Raw genomic sequence first — 13,484 nt, forward strand, 5'->3', positions numbered from 1 at the left:
GAAATAAAATAATAATAATAATTTATTATTTATACCCCGCCCATCTGGTTGGGTCTCCCCAGCCACTCTGGGCAGCTTCCAACAGAACACTAAAATACAATAACCTATTTAACCACAGAGCCTAGGGCTTGCCGATCAGAAGGTCGGCGGTTCGAATACCCATGACAGGGTGAGCTCCCATTGCTCGGTCCCTGCTCCTGCCAACCTAGCAGTTCGAAAGCACGTCAAGTGCAAGTAGATCAATAGGTACCGCTCCGGCGGGAAGGTAAATGGCATTTCCGTGCACTGCTCTGGTTCGCCAGAAGCGGCTTAGTCATGCTGGCCACATGACCCGGAAGCTGTACGCCGGCTCCCTCGGCTAGTAAAGCGAGATGAGCACCGCAACCCCAGAGTTGTCCGCAACAGGACCTAATGGTCAGGGGTCCCTTTACCTTTTTAAACAGGGCTGCCTTCAGATGTCTTCTAAAAGTCTGGCAGTTGTTTTTCTCTTTGACATCTGGTGGGAGGGTGTTCCAAAGACGCAGAAGGCTCCCTCCCTCCATCCCAGGCAGGCAGCCTCCCAGAGAAGGGCGCGGGCACAGGCAGGAAGCCTTTCCACACAAAACAGAGAAGACCCCCGCCCCATTTCAGCTCATGGGCGGAGTGGGCGAGAGTCTCTCTCCCTCCCCACTTCTCTCGGGAGGGAAGGGCCGATGGAACTCCTCGCGCCAAGATGACAGCAGCCCCGACGTGCTGCTTAGCATCCCCTCCAACCAGTGCAGCATCTTAATGTAGTGATTTCCCCCTCTGCATCCCTTTCCTAACTCTATTTTTATAAATCATTTGTCCATCCATTTTTACTACAAGTTTTCTGTCAATCCTACCAATGTATGGATCTCTTTACAATAGTTTTTCAACTAAATTATAAACCTTCCCCATTCTTTATTAAAGAGGTCCTCTTCCTGGTTTCTAATTCTGCCTGTAAGCTTTGCCATCTCGACTTTATTCATCAGTTTTGTCTGCCCCTCTTCTTTGGTGGGAGTTGTAGACCCTTAGGATCATCTAGCCCAACCCCCTGCAAAACACAGTCAGTGGCAGCCAAAGCAGCCTGGCTCCATCAGTGCCAGATTTCTGTATAAACTAAGCCAAAATCCCTTATTTTGGCTGCTGATCCCTTATTTTCGAGGCTGCTGGTCCCTTATTTTCAAATCTGTAAATTGACAGCTATGGCAGAGAGGCAGCCCCCAACCCAAGCGCGCACCCGGAGAACCTCGGGGTGTCCGATTTGAACCCTGATCTCTCTAGCCCCACACTCTAACCACTACACCACGCTTCCTCTCCTCCCAGTAGCCTTCATTCTCCTTCCCAAGAAAGCGGCCAACGAGCGCTGACTCCGACAGGGGCCGCCCAGGGACAGCACGGGGGCCGCTTGGGAGAAGCTTCCCCCCCTGGGGGAGGAGCCTCCGCCGGCCCAGGTGAGCCGAGGGCGGGCAGGTGAGCCCGGCTGGCCCCGCCCCGGCCCCGCCCCCCGCCCGGCTTCCTCTTTCTCCGGCCGGCAGCCGCGCCGGGTCTGCCGCGCCCAGGGGGCCCCGTCGGGCCGAAGCGCCGCCGCAGCCATGCACACCCCGGCTCAGCCGGCAGCCGCCCCGGTGAGTGAAGGGGGAGCCTCACCTAGTGGTTGAAGCGGGCCAGGGTGGGGGGGGTGCCCCGGGATCCCTTGGTGCTGCTGGGGGGGGGGGGGTTTGCGGTTGCAGTAGCAGCTCGGTGCCGATTCCGAGAGCGCCTGGGCATGTGCAGGGTGCCTGATCTCTCCTAGTGTGCAACTGCGCGCAAAACGCTCCCTGGCGCAGCTGGTGGGAAGGATTTTCTTTGGGATGGTGGGGTCGCTTATCGCTACTGCCCCCAAAATCTCTCCACCGTCGGGACTCAGGCTTTGGGGTTCCTTTTAGGCCGTCAGGCTATTTTTTGCCCAGATTCTGTCCCATCTCGTTTGCCCCCTCCTAAGCCAAGATTGGATGGTCTTCGGGGCAGAGACCTCCAACCCCAGGGCCCAGAATGGAGATGAGCCCCAGCAGCGCCCACTTTCTCTCCTAAGTCAGGATTGTTCCAGCTTGGGACGGGGAACGCAAGTCCCTGGACGGTCCAGATTTCGTCTCCAGAGTCTCCCCTTTCCAAAGATTCCAGCTAAACTTTAGGGAGAAATTTCTGGCTGTTAAGAGCCATTCGACCAAAAGATGGTCTCTTCCTTACTGGAGCTTTTAAAGCGGAGGTTGGTGGCCATCTGTCAGGGATTTTTTAAGCTGTGATTTCTACATTGAGGGGGCTGGAATAGATGAAGCTTGGGGGTCGCTTCCAAGCTCCACAGTCCTGTGGTTCTTTTCCTTCCTGCTGCTGATTTTCTCACCTGTTCACACCACTTGTGCCAGCTCCACCTTTCGTTATGCCCGGCTCTGATCTGAACCGTAAAAGCTCCTCGCGTGGCACACCCAGCCTGTTATTGAGCATCTGTCAGGAGAATCGCAGCAGAACTGTGTCAGAGGAGAGACAGGGCGTCGCTGCCTCAGTTTCATCCAACTTCCTGCTACTTCACCTTTCTGTTATCCCACCTGTGTTATGCGAGAGGGGATGGCACGACAGGGGCCCCACATGGAAGTTGTTGCATCTGGCCTGACTCCGGCGTACTGAGAAGGGAGCCCTGCCTCTCTCAAGAATGCCAGCTTGTCTCCCTTTATTTATTTTTAATTAAAATGTTGCTAAGTTGCTTTCCTGGGCAAACATCTATCCAAAGCAGCCAGCAAGCAAAACAACATGAAAGAGATGGTAACAAACAGTTTGATGAAACATCAGCAAAAACAAAAGCTAACGCGCTTCTAGGCTGCATCCTCAGAAATCTAGGGTCCAGATCAAGGGAAATCATAGTCCTGTTCTGTTCTGCCTTGGTCAGACCACATCTGGAGTCTTGGGTCCAGTCCCGAGCGCCACAATTTAAGGAGGATGTTGACAAGCTGGAATGTGTGCAGAGGAGGGCGACCAAGATGATCTGGAAACCAAGCCTGATGAGGAACGGTTGAAGGAGCTGGGGATGTTTAGCCTGGAAAAGAGGAGACTGAGAGGAGATACGAGAGCCATCTTTAGATATCACCTGGAAGATGGTAGAGCAAATTTGTTTTCTCCTGCTCTGGAGGGTAGGGCTCGAAGCAATGGATTCAAGTTACAAGAAAGAATATCAGGAAGAACTTTCTGACAAATTGTCAGAGCATTGTTGATGTTTAGTCGTGTCCGACTCTTCGTGACCCCACATACCAGAGCACGCCAGGCACTCCTGTCTTCCACTGCCTCAGAAAAGAAAACAATTCTCAGCTCTCAATGCACTTTGTTGATAGATGGATAGATAGATAGATAGATAGATAGATAGATAGATAGATAGATAGATGTATATATATTGTTGTTGTTTAGTCGTTTAGTTGTGTTTAATTCTCAGCTCTCAATGCACTTTGTTGATAGATGGATAGATAGATAGATAGATAGATAGATAGATAGATAGATAGATGATAGATAGATAGATGATAGATAGATAGATAGATAGATAGATAGATAGATAGATGTTGTTGTTGTTTAGTCGTTTAGTCGTGTCCGCCTCTTCATGACCCCCTGGACCAGAGCACGCCAGGCACTCCTGTCTTCCACTGCCTCCTGCAGTTTGGTCAAACTCATGCTGGGAGCTTCGAGAACACTGTCCAACCATCTGGTCCTCTGTCCTCCCCTTCTCCTTGTGCCCTCCATCTTTCCCAACATCAGGGTCTTTTCCAGGGAGCCTTCTCTTCTCATGAGTTGGCCAAAGTATTGGAGCCTCAGCTTCAGGATCTGTCCTTCCAGTGAGCACTCAGGGCTGATTTCCTTCAGAATGGAGAGGTTTGATCTTCTTGAGTCCATGGGACTCTCAAGAGTCTCCTCCAGCACCAGAATTCAAAAGCATCAATTCTTCGGCGATCAGCCTTCTTTATGGTCCAGCTCTCATTTCCATATATCACTACTGGGAAAACCATAGCTTTGAGAGCTTACTGATGTGCGAATAGGAAAGAGTTCTGCCTTGTAGGTGTGGCACCAGAAACTGCACCAGTGGTTGTGAGAAGGAGCTGGTCAGTTACTTGGTCAGGTGCAAATATCCTGGGTAGGTGGTAAAAACAGATTGCTGCTTGTTTTTCTCTCCCAAATTGCGGCCGAAACTTCAGCCAAGGCAAGAGATGGTTGTAGCAGATCTTGCCAAAAACCTTCTGCCACTCGTGAGCCCAGAATCCAATCAAATTATTGTTGTTGCAATTTAGTACCTGCCCTTCACCTAAAGAGTGCAACGATCCTAATATTAAGATATAATATTATTGTAAGATTCAATACAATATTGTTACAATATTTGCTGCTTTATGTTACATTACTTTTTATTCTTTTTTATAAAGCAGTAATTAGAGAAAAGAAGGGACCCATTAACGAGTGGGAAGTCAATGGAAAAATTGGATTAAATTTAATGTGATTTTGTATTGATTTGATAGAAATTTGGAAAACTAATAAAAAATACTGGGCAATTAAAAAAAAGCAAGCTTAAAACAAAATGACAGAACAAAGGCAAGTCCTTAAAGTACAAATCTCAGATGTCAGCAGCTGGGGTCAAGGGGCGAGTCTTCCGCCTTCGCCGAAACCTGAGTGATGAGGATGCCAGGCGAAGCGAGTGCCACAACTTAGGGGCTACCACAGAGAAGGCCCTCCTTTCCTAGGCTGGCACCCATCCCCCTTTCCCAGATTCAAGGGATTTAAATGGCCACCAGATCCAATAGTCTGGATTGTCGTGTCTCCCTGGCCCCTCAGTCCTTCACTGTCCATCTTTTTCTTGGTCAGCCTGACCCAAGACATTTCGCTCTGGCTTCTGTGACCAGATGGGGTGCAGTGGTGCTGCCAAGACAGCTGATTCTCCTGTGCATTGCAGAGAGTTGAGGGTGAGCAGCTGGAATTGAACCAGGTCTGCACCATTTTTCTGCCCTGGGAGCCCGGGGGGAGTGGAGCGGGGTTCCCCTGCCTCACCGAGGTGCTTGCATGCCTTCGCCGGAAGCCTGGGACTGAAGGGTTAACCGGCCAGCCTGTTGGTCTTTCGAGAGCGGCTCCGTTTCCTCTTCTGAAGTTTGGTAACTTGGACTCCGCAAGGGCTCTTTGAAAAGGGGACGCGTCATTCTGCCTTTCCTTTCAGCAGCTCAGCTGGGCTCCTTTCCACAAACGGGAGCAGAACGCCTTTCATTTGGCGCAGCAAGGAAAACAGCACACACCTCCCCATTTAATTCAGTAAAAAGAGTGAGCAAGCGCTCAGCGAATCTTCTTTATTTTTTTTTAAAAAAGATATTTATTAGAATTTTACAAAATGAAAAAAGAAAAAAAGAAAAATACAAAGTAAAAATAGATAAAAAACAATTCCATCTTTCCATCACTTTCTTTCATTTACTTATTTCCCGGACCTCCTCAAACCTCCCTTTTTGTATTCCAGTTCAATTTGTTAGTTGGGCAAATCCTTCCCCTCTTTGCTTATCCTAATCTTTAATCTTAAAATAGTATGTAACATTAAATTTTTAACTGTTAATAGCCCGTTTTTTCATACTCCTTATAGCATTATAGCTAAAAACCACATAACTTTCCATCCAACATCATTTTAACATTCATTAATTTTACAATATTTCTGTAGATAGTCTTTAAATTTCTTCCAATCTTCTTCCACCAACTCTTCTCCCTGGTCTCGGATTCTGCCAGTCATTTCCGCCAGTTCCATGAAGTCCATCACCTTCATGTGCCATTCTTCCAGAGTGGGTAGATCTTGTGTCTTCCAATACTTTGCAATCAGTATTCTTGCTGCTGTTGTAGCGTACATAAAGAAAGTTCTATCCTTCTTTGGCACCAATTGGCCGACTATGCCCAGGAGAAAGGCCTCTGGTTTCTTCAAGAAGGTATATTTAAATACCTTTATCAATTCATTATATATCATCTCCCAGAAAGCCTTAATCCTTGGGCACGTCCACCAAAGGTGAAAGAATGTACCTTCAGTCTCATTACATTTCCAACATTTACTATCGGGCAAATGATAGATTTTTGCAAGCTTGACTCTTCAAGGCTGCGAAACCAGTCTTCCCTTCAAAGGCTCCTCTGCCTGGCTGAATCCATAGGGATTCAGGAAGTTCCAGGTGGGAGAGACCCCCACGGACTTCCACCCCACTTGCAGGCTTCAGTTGGGGGGCATCTGGTTGGCCACTGTGTGAACAGAATGCCAGACTAGATTCCTCCATCGCAGCGGGTTGGACTAGATGACCCCCAGGACCCCTTCCGACTCTGCCCTTCTGTGATTCTAGACAGGTCTTTAGCCTAGACCCAGGCTCTTCTTAGGTGCACATTCAGAAGGATGCGCGGACGTAGCATGGGATGGTTCAACTCTGCACCTGCAGCCAGAGGCAGCCATAATAATAATAATAATAATAATTTATTTATATCCCGCCCTCCGCAGCCGAAGCCGGGCTCAGAGAGGCTAACAATAAAAGTAACACAGTTTACATAAAATCACAATCAATTAATTGAAATACATCCTAAAATCAATTCTTCTTTTTCTTTGTAATATACATTTTTATTAATTTTTTAACGTATCCGTTCCAACAGTCATGCAACATAACTTCTCACCTTATACAATATTTTTAGACTTCCGTCAACACCTCTGATGATTTTCCGTTCTCTATCCCATATTATGCACTTCTTAATTTCTATATTACCTTTAATTATCCTTAACTAATCATTCTCCTCATTATCTTTCTTGCAGTATTTCAAATAATTCACCTTACAGAACTTCTTGCAATCCTACTAGCGTAACCTGTTCAAAAGTCAATTCATTCTAAAACCGATTCAGAATCAAATTCATGGCAACCGCTGGGCTAGAGTTCTATGAGGATTACAGAAGGAGACTGTGCTTTGGCCAAAGGCCTGCTTCTGAATGACAGTTGCTGGAAATCACAGTAGCAGAAAGCATTGGCCTTGTGTTCGAATCCTGATTGCTGGTTTCCCACGGTTTGGCCCCTGTGAGAACAGGATGCCGGACTAGATGGACCACTGGCCTGGTCACACAGCCGAGTTCTTCTGAGCTGCCACAACCATTCAAGGGTTGAGCTTTAAACAGTGACGCAAGAGATAAGAAGAGCTGAGCTTCTGGGTCAGGCCAGGGGCTCCTGCAGTCCACCATCCTGTTCTTCCAGTGGCCAAGCAGATACCCCCAAGCGAAGCCCGAAATCAGGACCGACGGGAGCACAGCAGCAGCGCTGCCTTGCCCCTCCTAGGACTCTCGGCTACAGATACTTGCAGGTATCGCTGCCTCTGACAGCAGAGCATCTACGAATGCACAGGACTAGCCTGTTGAGCCACTTACTGGAGCTTATCCAGGTGACGGGGTCATGGACAGACTCACCCGCCTGACCCCTCGCTCCTCCTGCTTCTGTACACCAGCCATATGTCCTGTCTCTGACAGCGCCCGGGTCTCGGGCGTGCACACCCGGATACACAGTGCATCTAATTTGTGAAAAGGGAAAGGCACTTTGTACTCGCTCAGAGGCAGTCTCTGCATCGTGCCGCACGCTCTCAGCGCCGAGGCTTCGCTCCAGCCTAATATTTGTTGGTGGGTTTAACTGCATTTCAATCCCATCTTGTTCTCTGGGAAGCACAAGGCGGCACACATCGTTCTCCATTCTCCATTCTCTGCTTTTATCATCCGCTTCCTTGGAGGAAATGAAGGCGAAGTTAATGAAGGCCAAGCAATGGTGACTGGCGGAAGGTGCCCACCGCGTGTTGTGCCTGAGTGGAAATTCGAACCCGTCTCTCTTGCCTGGATAATACAAAAGTTTGAAAGAGTTTGAAAGAGTGAAATGCTTGTGGGGAATGCCCTGTGCAACAACAAAGGCGAGGGCTTGCCTGGTTTCCCCCTTGTGCATTTTAATGTCAGTGATGCCTCAGCCTCTTCTGCCCACTTAGCTGCTGCAATGCAGGAATTGCAGATAAAGTTCCCAGAGAGTTGGCCGTCCAACTTCCATTTAAAAACCTCCCCCAAAGGAGGGGCCAAATGAAGTCACAGAAGGCTCCGAGGTAAAGCAACTGAGGTGTGGAATTTTTGTAAATTTAGCTTTTGGAAATCTTCCCAGGAAAACAATAATCTGGATACCTTTTGGAAACCTTTGAAATCAATACATTGAAAGGAAACTTGATCGTAGTCTTGGTCTTTTCCCCATTCCACATATAAGGGAGTTTTTGTTAAATTCTCTTAAAATAATTACGTACTGGACACTCGGTGTTCTTTTTAATTATACAGTTTTAGAGTACTTGAAGTATAAGAATGCAAGTTAAATACAGTCATACCTCGGGTTACAGACACTTCAGGTTGCGTTTTTTCGGGTTGCGGACTGCCGAAACCCAGAAGTACTGGAACGGGTTACTTCCAGGTTTCGGCGGTCGTGCATGTGCAGAAGCGCTAAATCGCGCTTTGCACATGCGCAGAAGTGCCGAATCGCAACCTCTGTGTGTGCAGACGCGCCGCTGCGAGTTGCGAACATGCATCCTGCATGGATCACGTTCGCAACCCAAGTGTCCACTGTACTACGGCAAGAAAAATGAACAAAATATGTTTTAGTCAGGCTGGATTGGTGTCATTTTAGTTGTTGTTTTTTCAGATGGCACAAATTTTAAAAATGCGAATGCATGTCAGTTTGGGAAATGTATACATCCCCCCCCCCCAAATCTTGCGTCACTAAAATATACAGTGGTACCTCGGATTACATACGCTTCAGGTTACATACGCTGCAGGTTACAGACTGCTAACCCAGAAATAGTGCTTCAGGTTAAGAACTTTGCTTCAGGATGAGAACAGAAATCGCACGGCGGCGGCAGCAGGAGGCCCCATTAGTTGAAGTGGTGCTTCAGGTTAAGAACAGTGTCAGGTTAAGAACGGACCTCCGGAATGAATTAAGTACTTAACCCGAGGTACCACTGTATTGTTATATTACGGGTGGAGGCTGGGGTGATTCGGAGTTCTTCTCTGAGGGTGCAAAGCCACCCTTCTCTCACTGCACCTGTGGAATCCAGCGGCTCTCAAAACCCGCCAGGTTACAAAACCTCGTTCCTGGGAACTGCTGTGGGCCTGTGGTCTTGATCCAACCACAGGATGAGTCAACAGGGTGCCCTCAGCGTGACCTGCCCGACACTTCTGGGAATCGCAGCGGGTGCAAGACAGGAAGCTGGCGAAACAGACCAGAGACATTTGCTGGGCTCCCAGGGGCGGTGGCTCGACTGCTGCCTTCCTTCACTAAGCTGTGAGGCTCTCCAGATGTTTTCGACTGGTCAGAGTTGGGCATCCAAAACACTATGAATTCCAGTGTGAGCTGCATTTTTTCTGCATTTTACGACGAATGCTGAGCAAGAAACACTTCCCCCCTCCCTTCTTTCGTAAATAAGAGATAAGCAAGAAACACTTCCCCCCCTCCCTTCTTTCGTAAACAAGAGGTGCAAGCGTCGTGTCTGACAAAAGCATAATAAAAGTTAATTCAGGAGCTAAACTAAATTTGAAGGCGCTGGGCAGATCTTTGGACCCCGGCAGCACATATGCTAAAGATAGCCCTGCACCCTCCCTTCCATGGTGTTAGAATTCCTGCTCCATGATTGCAGTCATGGGATTGTTGTCTTTCACATGACGGTGTATGTTTTGACTCCACAGAGTGGGAAGTGACGAAGACAGGATGTTTGTGTTCCGTGAAGTGGGACTATTGTCCTTGTTCTTTTTCTCTTTGCTGTCTGATGCTAGAGAGAGAGGGAGCCGTGTTGCAGTGCTCCGTGTGTGTTTATATGTAAATAAAGTAGATTAGCCAAAATGCTGAATTGCTGAGGTCTGTCACACAAGCTGCAAAGACTCTGCGAATCCCTAAGTGTGCCAGTGTCAGTTGGCATCGGTCGCTGTGATGTTCGGGCTGAAGAAAGCTTTTGAAGCTCCCGAACAATCGACCAGGAGGGAGGAAACATGCCAGTCGGGCATGTGTCTCTGCCAGGGTCCTACTCGAGTGTAGGCTGAACTCCTGACAACTTTTTCTCTTGTCAACTTTTTCAACTGCGTACTATTTCATAATCCATGGACTCCAGGAATTGTTGAGTGGGAAGGGAGCCTGAGGGCATCTAGTCCAACCCCCTGCAATGCAGGAATTTCAGCCAAATCATCCCTGACGGATGGTCACCCAACCTCTGCTTTAAAATCTCCAAGGAAGAAGAGTCCACAATCTCCTGAGGGAGACTGTTCCACAGAGCTAAAAAGTTCAAAATGCCGTATTGGGTATTGTTGTATTTTTCCAATTTATTGCTACTAAAAAACCTAATGGTAGAATATCTGCAGCTAGCAAAGGCGACAGGACGGATAAATGGCCGACCGAAATAAAAAGTCTATAAGGAGTGGAGAATCTTTAAAGAATTCTGAAAAAACCATGGTACAAAAGAAAGCATCTTGGCAGAACTAGACTGATCCTTGTATCGCATAAATATAAGATAGTAGAGAGGTAAAAAGAGACTATATAAGAAATACGCAACTGTGCGGTATAAGGTAATTGATAAAGTACAGTGAGGTCAATTGGAAGTCGTTTTTAATTTCTTTCATTATAAGTTTTATAATTGATTTCAGTATTGGGATTATAAATGATGTTAGTTATACTAATTTTGCTGTTTCTTATGTTGCGGTTGTTTGTTTGATTTCTCTATTATTTGTTTGTTTGTTTGTTTGTCTGTTTTCCCATAAATGTATTTATTTTAAATCAATAAAGATAGTCCGAAATGAAATGCTGCAGCCTTTTTTTGCAGCTCCTCCTTCCTGCCTCGATTTCCGGTGACCCTCCTTCTTTCTCCTCCAGCCGCCGGGAGGTGCCATCCTGATGAACGGGGCGCCCCTGGAGGGGGTCCCCCCGTCTCCTGCCAGTCCCGCCCAGAGCCAGCTCTCCTTCCAGATCCAGCCGGTGACCCCGTCCCCTGAGCCCAGCCAGCCCCGGGGGACGTGGGGAGGGAAGTACGAGTTCCTCCTCTCCTGCGTCGGGTACTGCGTGGGACTGGGCAACGTGTGGAGGTTCCCGTATCTCTGCTATCGCAACGGGGGCGGTGAGTGGCTCGGATGCTCTTGGCAAAGAGGCGCCTCATGCTTCTAGACCCCAGGGTGGCGGCTGGGGAGCCTGAGGCAGAGGGTGGGGAGCTAGGTCCTTGCCTGAGCTTCATGGCTTGTTCTTGGTCATTTATTATTTACCGTATTTTTCGCTCCATAAGACTCACCTAGTTTTTAGAGGAGGAAAACAAGGAAAAAATATTCTGAACGAAACAGTGGTTGTACTTTTGTGGTTCATGCTGTGGCCACAGACATGTGATTTGACTGTGAATTTGGGGTAGCCCAATGCAAAAATCCTGAGAATCCATGTGGATCCATGCTTTGTAACCATGTTTTTGCGCCATTGCGACCCCACGAAACAGTGGATGCGTAATTTTTTTGGTGCAGGCTGTAGCCATGGACATGCTATGTGATCTGATGGTGAATTTGGGGTGACCCAATGCAAAAATCCTGAGGATCCATGGGCTTTTACCTCCCCCCTCCCAGGCAGCCTCCTTTATCGCCCTCCCAATCGCTTGCTGATCAGCTGTTTCCTCTGCTAGCATCACTTATCTCTCTTCCGATCCCTCCAATCAGCTGCTTCCTTTCAACACTCCCTTTCCTCTTGTTTTCCTTAGTGTCTTTTTCTTAGCTGGAGCAGTTTTTTGCTCCTCCTTTTCTTCTAATTTCTCTCCTCATTGCTTTAGTCTTCCTGTTTCCCCCCTTTGCAAGTTTGCTGTCTTTTCCTCCCCCCTCCCAGGCAGCCTCCTTTATTGCTATCATCCCTTATCCCACTCACAAGCGCATGCCAATCAGCGACTTTGTTTCAACACCCACTTCCCTCTTTCAAAAAAAAAGCATGATCTGCTTTTTGCCTCTGGGCAATTTGGCTCCAGGGACCACGCATTTGCTCCATAAGACGCACAGACATTTCACCTTACTTTTTAGGAAGAAAAAAGTGCATCTTATGGAGCAAAAAATACAGTATGTATGTATGTATGTATGTATGTATGTATGTATGTATTTAATTTATATACCGCCCTATACACGGATGTCTCAGGGCGGTTCACATAAAAGGATCACAGTATATCCTTTTATACACCTCTCCAAAAAAACCCACATTTTAAAAGGGTATGGGATGTTGGTCAGGTCAACCAAAGGCCTGGTTGAAAAGGAACGTTTTTGCTTGGCGCCTAAAGGTATATAATGAAGGTGCCAGGCAAACTTCCCTGGGGAGAGCATGCCACAGAAGGGGAGCCACTGCAGAGAAGGACCCGTTCTCATGTTGCCACCCTCCAGACCTCTTGAGGAGGAGGCACATGAAGAAGGGCCTCAGAAGATGATCTCAGGGCCCGGCTAGGTTGATATGGGAGGAAGTATTGTGGTCCTGAGCCATTAAAGGCTTTATAGGTCAAAACCAGCACTTTGAATTGGGCCCGGAAACAAATCAGTAGCCAGTGCAGTCAGACCAGGATTGGTGCAATATGCTCAAACCGTCTTGCTCCCGAGAGCAACCTGGGTGCTGAATTCTGCACCAGCTGAAATTTCCAAACCATCTTCAGAGGCAGTCCAATGTGTAACGCATTGCAGTAATCTAACCTTGAGGGCACCAGAGCATAGGCAACAGTAGTTAGACTATCCCTGCCCAGATAGGGGCGCAGCTGGGCCACCAGCTGAAGCTGATGGAAGGCACTCTGGGCCACTGAGGCCACCTGAGCCTTGAGCAACAGCAAAGGATCCAGGAGGACCCCCAAGCTACGAACCTGCTACTTCAGGGGAAATTTTATCCAATTTTACAGCCAGGGCACAGAATCTGTGTGCTTTTAGGAGGATTCACAGCTTCTGTTTCTGTATCTCTGCATCTTCCCTCCTGTGGTTTCGCGGGACTTTGCAGCCTTGCCCCAAGGAGAGGCTGGCGCACATCTTTCTCCATCGTACCCTCCGGTGCTGTCACCCTAAAGCAGCTGCAGTTGAGCTTGCCCTGGCAGCACACCAAGGCTGCTCTTCTTCTGGGAAATGGACCACACAGGGAAAGACTTGCAAAACATCCCTTCTCTAACGGTCTTAAACTTCAGAAGGCAAAGCAGAGAGCAGGTCCCAAGAGTGGCGGGTATTTTCTCTGCATCCCACCAGGCAGTTCCACAAACCTCCAGAATATAAAGGAGAAATTGGAAGTGCAGGCCCCCGGCACTCGCAGCAAACCAGGCCCCAGGCTTCAGATCTTGGGAAGTCCTTCTGCGTTTCGTCACCAACATCTCTGCAGTTTCCGCCCTCGGGGGATGTTCCGGCAGATGCAGCTGGAGGCACTAAACGCCTTTTGAGCTTGATGCATTGCAAAGAG

At 48.1% G+C, this 13,484-nt stretch overlaps 1 protein-coding gene across 4 annotated transcripts in view; it reads left to right on the top strand.

Annotated features, from left to right (window-relative positions):
• The first annotated feature begins 1,482 nt into the window (after positions 1 to 1,482).
• LOC114595153 (sodium-dependent proline transporter-like) overlaps positions 1,483 to 13,484 on the top strand; it is a 31,340-nt gene continuing 19,338 nt past the window's right edge. For 3 of the 4 annotated variants that reach the window (XR_013392484.1, XR_013392485.1, XM_077926805.1), the window contains exons 1-2: positions 1,483 to 1,628; positions 10,923 to 11,163. Coding sequence is in view for 2 of the 4 variants with exons in the window: in XM_077926805.1 (XP_077782931.1) it covers positions 1,596 to 1,628; positions 10,923 to 11,163 (274 nt within the window). In the remaining 2 variants the exon portion in view is untranslated. The remainder of the gene's footprint in view (positions 1,629 to 10,922; positions 11,164 to 13,484) is intronic. The other variant, XM_028725487.2, reaches the window with a different exon arrangement.

Source organism: Podarcis muralis, chromosome 4 (genome assembly GCF_964188315.1).
Source record: "Podarcis muralis chromosome 4, rPodMur119.hap1.1, whole genome shotgun sequence".
Classification (NCBI taxonomy): domain Eukaryota; kingdom Metazoa; phylum Chordata; class Lepidosauria; order Squamata; family Lacertidae; genus Podarcis; species Podarcis muralis.